We start from the raw sequence: 9,680 nt of genomic DNA, 5'->3' as shown, positions 1-9,680 counted from the left end.
CAAAACGCCCACTGAACCTTAGGCCGGCGTAACACACGTAGGAGTCAGTTGATGCGTTTCAGTACAATGCCTCAACCTCCTCGTTCCAACCCAATGGAGCAGTGATGAGGGTGTTCACAGCCCTGAACCAGGACCGTTGTCAGGGAACAAGTTCTGTGGAGAAGTCGGTTCGAACAGGTTCTAAGGGAAGCCGTAGGATGAGGGGTGAGTCTGGCTCATACGCTGACTTTCTGCTCTTTTCTGGCAGGCCTTCATTAGAGGGGATGTCTTGACATTTAGAACACATCAAATGAACACATAATAACTTTTTGGCCGCAGAGTATACTATTTATATTATAGTATTATATATCATATTTGAACATTGAAGGAGGGGGTATGGAACAGAAAACAGCAATTCTTGAATGAATGAATGAATGAATGTTTGTCCTGAAATCCTGAATTACCCCACATGACCGTCTGGTACACTCCTCCCCCTGAGCACATTAATGGAGTAGAAAAGGAAAATGAAGAAATGATAATCAAAGTCATAGTATAGTAAATCAAACAAGTCATTAAAATCCACAGCACAGTAAAAACAATGTGGGGAACACCTTCTTTCAATGCGATTTCTGCGTGTTGGCCGTGGCGCTGATAACGCTATGTTTGCACATGTACATACACGAGTGTGTACTATTTCACAAGACTCATGATTTAGTACATAGAAAGAAACTTTTCTTTTATCGGGAGAGAGAAAAGAGTCAAATCGTTGACAGGATGTGGATCATTACCTTTAGAAATCCAGGAAGTGCTCATCGAGAGGTTGGTCTCATTTCAAACAATGACATCATATACTATCCTGAAGCCTTGCTGGTGTTAGGGATTTAAGCAAGAAGTGCACCCCTAGTGGTGGAAATTATAATACGTGTAATAATGTTTAAGGCCGGCGCATGCTTCTGTGTTTGCGCCTGCGTCGTTGCGTCGACGCACTCGTTTCAATTCATGGTTCTGCGTGTGTTGCAGAGCAATTCACCTCCAGAACAACAGGCGGAGTGACGTGTTTTGTTGAAGACGACCTAGAGAGTCACGTCTATTTATTTATTTGTTTATTTATTTATCATAGACTTTATTGCCTCGTGCATCGCCACTGCTGCTTTGCACACCAGTTCATTAGTCAATAACAAGGAGCGTGTATCATCAGCCAGGCAACATCCGGAGAAAACAAGAGAAAATTACACACAAACAAAACAACAAGGGGAATGGTAATTTGTCTTTATTGTTTACATTTAATTGTATTCCTTATAACGTTGTTTAGCTATTAAATGCTTTTTGGTTTTTAAATTTGAATAAGTTGACTCTTTTGATTCTTCGTTTCCGGCCGGGACGAGAACCCCCTCGAGGACTTTCCGAACCCTTAACAATGGCCGTCCATAACCATGGACTCCTTCAGGTCCAAAGTGTTTAACTTTGGACCTGAAGGCACATCATAGACTTTATAAAGACACATAAACCCCGCCCTCTGCCTGTACAGTGTATATGCGGGCAGATATATTTGTATATTTGTTCGTGATTAGTACATGATAATCCTGTTCTGGTTCGTTTTGCCTCGGGTGCAACGGATTAAAACCACTGCTACTTTCCAGTTTTAGAACCCTACTTGCAATACAATTATTGAACAAAGGCTTGGTTTGATGGATGTTATATAATCATAATACATTAGATAGTAGACAATATATTTACATAAGCGGATTACATCATCATATATGACAGCCATAACTGGATACCACAGATGAAATGGCTAAAAGCATGATTTTCACACGGTTCTTGAATCTGCTGACCTACATTCCATTGAACCGTGATACCCAAAAAGGAAGTAACAAAGTTTGAAACTATTTGAGAACAGCAGTGATGGATTCACAGAGCCAGTTATATTAAAATAACTTTTCTTCAAGTCGACCAAGAGGAACAAACTTGTAACAACCTTTTTTCTTCTGGTGAATTTTCTCCTTTTTCATTTCTTTCAATATTTCTGTAAAAAGAAACCTAATTTTCTAAGGTCCCATATCTCCATCCCTTTTGTCTGCAATCACCAGTTCTGGATGTGTTTTCACTCTGTGTGTAATTTACAACAAAAAAAGGCCCTCGCCGCCCCCGCGGTCACATCTCCTCCCACTGACTAACTGCTCACTTGCATTTGAAGAGTCAAGGTCACTGAGAGTATCCCAGCTCTCATCTCAGGGACAGAAAAGATTCTCTGACATGTTTTATTCATAAGCCACTACCTCAATGTATTCCCTTTTGTTTGCACGCATGCACCAACAACACAAATATGAGCAGACCGGTGCTTTTGATCACTTGCTCTGAAACTCTTGAAAACGCAGCGAACGATCAACGCGGTGTGTGTGTGTGTGGATGGCGTGGCACACAGGAGGCCTCCTCGGTGTGTGTCTGCTTCCCTCTAGTGGTCCTGGTATAGGGATCTAGTGTACGTACATGCACACCAGTTCATTAGTCAATAACAAGGAGCGTGTATCATCAGCCAGGCAACATCTGGAGAAAACAAGAGAAAATGACACACAAACAAAACAACAAGGGGAATGGTAATTTGTCTTTATTGTTTAAATTTCACCCAAACGTTTTCTGCATAACTACATCCAACAGCATTCATCGTTGTCGTCACCGTGACTTCACCGACGGCAGCGTGACATCATCAGCGCTCCAACAGCGGAGAGAGGACTATTGGCTTGTCGGTCCATCCCAGAGTCCGCCATCGATAAAAGCATCTCGCCGCTACCCGTGTAAAGCACAAACATTGCACATCAACTCATAGCATAGCATCAAGGCTTCCTTCTTAAAATCACTGCTTAATAAAAAACAAAAGCACGACCGCCCCCGCCCTTCAACATGACTTCCAATAAGATCTCCAGTGATGACGAGGAGGAGGAGGATGATGATAATGACGATGATAATGTTGACGCCCTTCAACATGACTTCCAATAAGATCTCCAGTGACGACGACGAGGATGATGATGATAATGATGATGATAATGTTGATGATTCAAAACGATAATAGAACCGTGTGCACATCCAACATCGTCATCTCATCGCCTTTTCCCTTCGTTCCTATCCATGTGTAATATTCCTCATGTGCAGGGCCGGGATTTAGAAACTGGGAAAGACGACTATATATCCAAGCTTTTTTCTAGACACAGGCCTTGTGTTAAATGATTGTAAATATTGAATGAGGGAATTAAAACTTGAAGTCATGAATAGAGTCAGGGCTACTAGAAATACTGAAGTCTCCTATTACAACCGCTTCCGCTAAGACATGATATATCCCAACATAGTGCTCTCAATGCTAGCAAATTCGTTTTTTGGGCCAAAAACAGTCACATTTAAGAATTTATGAAAATATCAACTTCTCTACGCGTAATTTGGCCCTTTTCTATTAAGAGAACGCCTCCTTATGTCATTAAAATATCCGGTTCCCTCACTTAACATTTTTTAGTGTGTGGTCACCGGCAGATCCGGCTTAAGGATCCAAAAAAAAGTGCATTGTAAATTTAGCTTACACTTTTGTACTTAGTGAATGCGTCTACAGATTTCCGGCTTACTTGAAAGCAATCGCGAAGTTTGTAGATTTATAGAATCTGAATATATATTATGCTATACAACAGCATTTTTGCATTGCTCCCGTCCGTTTCAGCCAAGGTTCTGGCTCTTTATGAAAGTGCTCCTGTCATGATGAACATCCCGCACTAACCTACCTATTTCTATCTATACTATAATTTCCTATCTAATATACTCCCATTTGATTTCATTTACCCCTTTAACATAACACTGTATATGTTGGTGAAGTAAAAGTATGGCTATAATCTCCTCTGGTACCATCTAAGTGAGATGAGGAGCCTTACATACAGTGCGCTTGCACAATTCCAGTTCTCCTCTGAAAAAATGAGGCTAAATATAATTTAGACTGTGACATTCTTTATACAAAAAAATTGCAGTATATACGTTATGGCTATTTTGGCTTTGTCCAAACGTAAATAAAACTGTTAATGCAGGGTAAGATCTGCCTCTTGTAGCACATCACTGGAATCGATCCATCTGGCGATTTGTAGAATGGTGAGAAAAAAAATGATCCAGATTCTCCACTTCGCCCCATCAAAAACGCCATGGAAAATAAGTAAAGAAGAATGCCGTCAGAAAAGTGTTATCCCTCCCACTTGCATAAATCTCTTCGTTAAATCATCTGCTATGTACAGTAACACACTTAATCGTTACATATGCGGCTCACCTGAGCCTGAGCCCGTCTCTTGAACAGTACTAAACCATATTTCACTGACCAAATATGCATCTCTCCGACACAAATCAAGTCCAATGCTCACACAGTAGAATACAGCTGACACCTTCGTAGTAAAAGAACTGCTCTTCTAAGAGTACTGGTGTGTTCAAATAATCTCAAAAGACCGGAGAGTCAGACCAGATTTGAAATTGGTTGAAATCCAAGTCATCATATAGTCATTGTTGTATTGTTATTCTTTTTTTATATTTAACTTGAAGAGCAAAACCAAACCCTGCGTTGGCTGCAAAGCTACAAAACACAGAACTACACGTGATTGGATTTCAGTTAATTATGAACCCTTAGTCTGCCTAATGATCAGCAGACATAACGTCATAACGGATCGATGGAATATAGCAAAGTATTCCTGTTTTCACTACTGAATCTGACAGTCATCATTTTTTTTAAGTACAGAAATGGCATCATAACCACGGAAAACTAAGCCGTAGATATCTCTGTTTTAAAGAATGAGCTATATATTTATTTTGCCTTGAAGTAGAGGTGAGTGAAAGAGAAACACTCACTACGTTTTATAGAATAATTCATTGATAACAATCAATGTACAAAAGTAAAAGACAAAATCACATAAATATCCCAAAACAGAAATTGAGACAGCTAAAGACAAGTTTTTTTTTTCGTTTTCCTCAAATCATTTTTTCCCCCACTTAAGCTTAAAATACACATATCAACCAGTTGTTTGTGTACACAGTAAGAATTTGGAATCATCGACAAAAGAAAACACAGTTTTAAGTCAGTCCAGCTTTCATGGCTTCGTGGTGGAAATCAAGGGATAAGTCCACGACGGTCAAGTCCGGTTCCAGAGCACAGGCAGACAACCGGCCACGTTTGTTTGGGACCCCGGGGTGCTTATAACGCAGCACTGGGTGCCATCGTGTGCTGGGCAGACGGCAGTCACAATGTGTGGATTGCCGGGGAGAAGGGTGGCCCTTCGTGTGATTTACTCTGCCCTGTTCCATCAGCAGTGCACACACGTGTGGCTTAACGCAGGGAAGCACCGTTGCAAGCTCCACGCTGCACGGCTCACCTCGGCTCAGTTCAGTTCTGCAGTGTGAGGGGGCCGCTTGTTGTACAACGGTGGTGACCCCGGAGGAGGCAGTCTCGTTAAGAGGTGGTGACTAATGGCTCCGCAGGGGCCGGTGAGGGCCAGTGAGGACACGTGGCTCAGGGAGCACAGAGAGAATAGAGGAAGAGAGAGAATTACGGCTGAACAAGCTGAGCTTTGGACCGGCAGGTGAAGGGGCTCATGGTCCAGAGGCGTGGTGGAGGAGAATTGCTTTGAGCTGTAGATGAAGCGTACTGGGAGAGGATAGATGAAGGCCTGCCCAGTTGAGGAGAGGGGCCGGCTGGAGAAACCACTGATGATTAAATCGGACAGGAGCAAGGCCGGGCCGAAGTGATAAAGCTCCAGAGTTTTTGGTGGGAGGGAGGTCCTCTATCGATCCAGAGGGACACCTGAAGAAAAAACACATTCCATTACAGATTTAGGTTAGGCTACATGTTTTACTCTGCAGCTACTATTGGTGTGTCCGTTCAGTACAAAGTCCTGGACAGCAGCATTGCAAATGAAAAAAACAGCATAGAGTTCAACTTTGGTGAACACTGTCACGCAGATCTCCTGCCGTTGACCAATAACAAGCCGTCTTCACAGGTCTGACAGTTGAAGGGAAGCCAAGTGCAAAATTATTAGCTGAGTTTAGGGACTGCTCGTTGTTTTCCGCGGTCTTGTATTACAAAACCCAAATAGTCAAAAAATATTCCCATTTGTCTGACAGTCCATTATCCCCCAAAACAAAGGATCACTGCTAAGAAAGTCTGTGCTCTCATTGCAACACATTGATAATTATTATGCAGAAAGTCGTCCTTAGGCCTCCTTGATTTGTTCCTACTATGGCGAATACATGATTCTCCCAACTCGATAAGCCAACAAGAGGCAGAGTAGGGCGGGTCAGGCCTCCGCTATGGTGGGAATATATTAGATTTCGGGAAGGTTGAATGTCATCAGATGTGCTTCTGTTTGATTATTATCAGACCCTTCAGACATCGGGATTGCCTGTGTTGCACCATCCACTTCTATTTTCCATCTTCTGTTGTTAAACCAAAGCAATGCTTGGACTTTGGACAAAAGACCAGGGGCATTACACAGATCAATAGAGATAAAACAGAACGATATATATAATACAAATCCAACCCGGACTGCAGCATTTTTCAACCTTGAACAAGGCACCGTATACCAAAATACCAATTTTCCACTCTCTATGCAAGCATGACAACATAACATTGCAGGATATGACCTACCGAGCTATCCGTTTTCACCCAGTGTCCCAGGCAAACAATTTCAGCAGATGGTTTCAAGATGACGCGAGTTCTGCGGAGAGAAGAGAGGACCTGCTTCACACCTCGGAGACAAACAAGCACCAGCACAGGTAAAGTGTTTTACAGCACGCCGTGTGCTGAAAGACATGTGTCTCACCGGCGTGTCGTTCCACTGCCGCGGCAGGTCGTCTTGCTCAGGTGGGTAGGACATCCAGGACGGGCTACGGTAAGAGGACGGCGGCGACATGACGAAGTAGTCTGAGTAACCCGGGCGGTTGGCAGATATAGCGTAGACTGCTGTTATTGGGTTTCCTGTGAGACGTGAGGTTGGATTTAGCCAATGACTGAACTTTGCGTCTTCATAGCTACTGTCTGCATTTGAGCGCCGGCGCTCCGTGATACCTGAGTAGGTGCTGATGGACTGGTCGACAGTGACGGCGGGGAAGGGCGCCCTGGACAGCGGCAGGTACGGGGCGCCGTTATGCTGCTGGCCCTGCAGGTCTAAGGCCTCTGACACACGGGGCTTCAGACTAACATCCGGGGTGGAACTGTTAAGTGGAGAAGAGAGTCACACAGTTAGGGGTTTAGGTTTGTTTTGGAGGCTAATCCCTTAAAGCATTTAGCTGTTTATAAACCCAGAAGCAGTTCAGTTGACGGGCCGATGACAAGTCATATCAATCAATTTTATAGGACATGTAAAACAACAATGAGGTCAACAAAGCAGACACGATTGGAAGAGTAAGAGAGGTCACTTTAAAGGGTGAGCACTGAAAGATGTAGAGCTCAACGTATCTCATATACTCCGCTTCTAACGTGAATCTCCTAATCCTCAAGAGTTTTAACTACCTATCCCGTAAGAACTTATGAATGGCAACGGGTCATCTCTAGAAACTCCCCAAAAACTTAAAAATGGCTTGAGATTTTTATGGAAATAAGCTGAAGTTACTGAAGGTATCTCAGTTGCATATTGCCAACACCCCTATGATTCTGTTGTAGATCTTATAGATCGTGTATTGAGTCTGCTTGTACTTTTGGTTTTATCTGTTGGTATGTTGCATTCCAGCATCAAAAACAAACAAAGCACTATACAGGAAGTGAGCAGCTATATTGTGAGTGTAGCAGGATATTCTATTTGACATGTTTAATAACAGGGGACAGGTGGGGACGAAGGGAATGAGTTGTGACTTCCATCACTGTATTGTATGTCTATGGTATTTGATGTCTGATGTGCTTGAATGTAAAAACAATTACCCAAAACCTATTGTCAATAATACAGTTGAAAGTTACCATAAGGACCAATAACTAGAAAAAACCCTGATTGTTTTTTATATTTATACAAAAACTTGATACATCTATCACATCTTTTAGGTAAAATGACCTCATGACCTCTCTCTATCTCTTAGGGCCTCAGCACTTAGAAATATCAACCTCTGTACACGTGATGCCATAGTAGGAGGTCGGAGGACAGATGATGTCATTGACAGGATTGTGAGGACAATAATGCATGTGTGGAAACGCTTCAAGGTGCACACTCATTCCTCCCCAAGGGCACAGAGGAACTTGATTTATGACAAGCTGACTCATTAACTACTTATACAGTTCTGTTTCTAGTCTTAGCGCGAAATAACAACAGTGTCACACACACACACACACACACAAACAGACAGTTAGAGAATTTTAATCACTTTAACTTCAGCATCAAAATGTGTGTTCACTCCCGTCACTCTGCAGATGTTTACTACTGAGCGCTGTCTTCTTAGTTTGTCCACTAGATGGCAAACACGTCCCTCCGGGAGACCCACCGCAGCCGAGAAGCAGCTGCATTAAAATGCAGAGGCTGCTCAGTTCCAATGATGCTGCTACCATGTTGGCCGGATAGAGACGTGGATGTGGAGGTTAGTCGGTTCAAACGATGCTGATTAATGCTGTAGATATTTTTTACCCTGCACATGACTGTGACGTGACTTTTGATTCTCGGTTTTATTTAGTTGTAGAGCCTTTACTTCTGTGGCATGTGTGTTCTATTTGCTTGTGTGTGTTTCTATTATGTGTTTGAATATACAGGATCTGTGGGCGTGTGGGTGTGGTACCGTCGCAGTGAGGTCCCGGGTGGCGGTCCAGGTCTCGAGGGGATCAGTGGTGGAGGAGACCCAATGCCCATATCTGGAAGCTGAGTGAACCGGAAACCCTGCAGACACATGTTCAATAACTGTCATCTGGACTCTACGGAGCACAAAATGCAAAAAACAAAAGCAGATGTGTGTCTGATGAGAGCAACGGCGGAGATAAATCATTATAATTTTCTGTATAATTTTTATGTGTAATCTAAAAATCTATTGCTTAGAGGCGGCCCAGAAAATGATTAATCATTAACTCTGCAGTTCACTCCACCTCAGCAGAATGTCTTTGGCTACAAACTGTTTTGTTTCTCTGTAACACATCTCAGTTGTTGTTTTCAAACTGCACAGTGCACACTATACCTCTCCAGCACAAAACAGAAAACAAAGTTATTGACCAGCAGGTGAAGAGCCAGAGGTTTTTCTCAACAATCTGTGGAGACCGAAAAGAGCTAAAAGGAGAGTGAGTGTTGGACCAAACACATCTCCAAATCAATGCCATCTTTGTCATCGTTAGAAGGCACTGGAGCCACACAGAAACTGAAACATCATTTCTCGTTGTAAAATATCAGTGACTTTTTAATGCCTTGTCACTTTGACTTAAGTAAAGGATTCAAACACTATTTTCCTGATTTAACATATTAAACCAAATTCAAGCATGAAAGAGGCATTGCTTTTATCATATTCAACAGAAAAATGGGAACACTTTCACTTCTATTCTCGTCCATCAGACAAAATGCATACCTGCCTGCACTTTTAATACATTTCCGTCATATCATTTCAATCCTATTCCATTCTCTCCATGGACAACACTGTTGTTGAAAACTAAGTCAGATCACAGTCAGACAGTTGTGAGCGTCACATATGGAATTCCGTTTCCCTCCACTGTATTTTGGTGGAGGCTGCATGCA

At 42.6% G+C, this 9,680-nt stretch overlaps 1 protein-coding gene across 5 annotated transcripts in view; it reads right to left on the bottom strand.

Annotated features, from left to right (window-relative positions):
* Positions 1-2,573: 2,573 nt before the first annotated feature.
* The window catches only part of kiaa1549la (KIAA1549-like a), a 78,760-nt gene continuing 71,653 nt past the window's right edge, over positions 2,574-9,680 (bottom strand). For all 5 annotated transcript variants that reach the window (XM_040162872.2, XM_078082469.1, XM_078082470.1 and 2 more), the window contains 5 exons: positions 8,743-8,840; positions 7,055-7,200; positions 6,810-6,964; positions 6,635-6,704; positions 2,574-5,791 (listed from right to left, as the gene is read on the bottom strand). In XM_040162872.2, coding sequence (XP_040018806.2) covers positions 6,675-6,704; positions 6,810-6,964; positions 7,055-7,200; positions 8,743-8,840 — 429 coding nt within the window. In that variant the 3' untranslated portion in view covers positions 2,574-5,791; positions 6,635-6,674. The remainder of the gene's footprint in view (positions 5,792-6,634; positions 6,705-6,809; positions 6,965-7,054; positions 7,201-8,742; positions 8,841-9,680) is intronic.

This window comes from Gasterosteus aculeatus, chromosome X, assembly GCF_964276395.1.
Source record: "Gasterosteus aculeatus chromosome X, fGasAcu3.hap1.1, whole genome shotgun sequence".
Lineage (NCBI taxonomy): Eukaryota > Metazoa > Chordata > Actinopteri > Perciformes > Gasterosteidae > Gasterosteus > Gasterosteus aculeatus.
The sequence above is the reverse complement of the archived record's forward strand: the minus strand, read 5'-3'. Positions and strand labels throughout refer to the sequence as shown.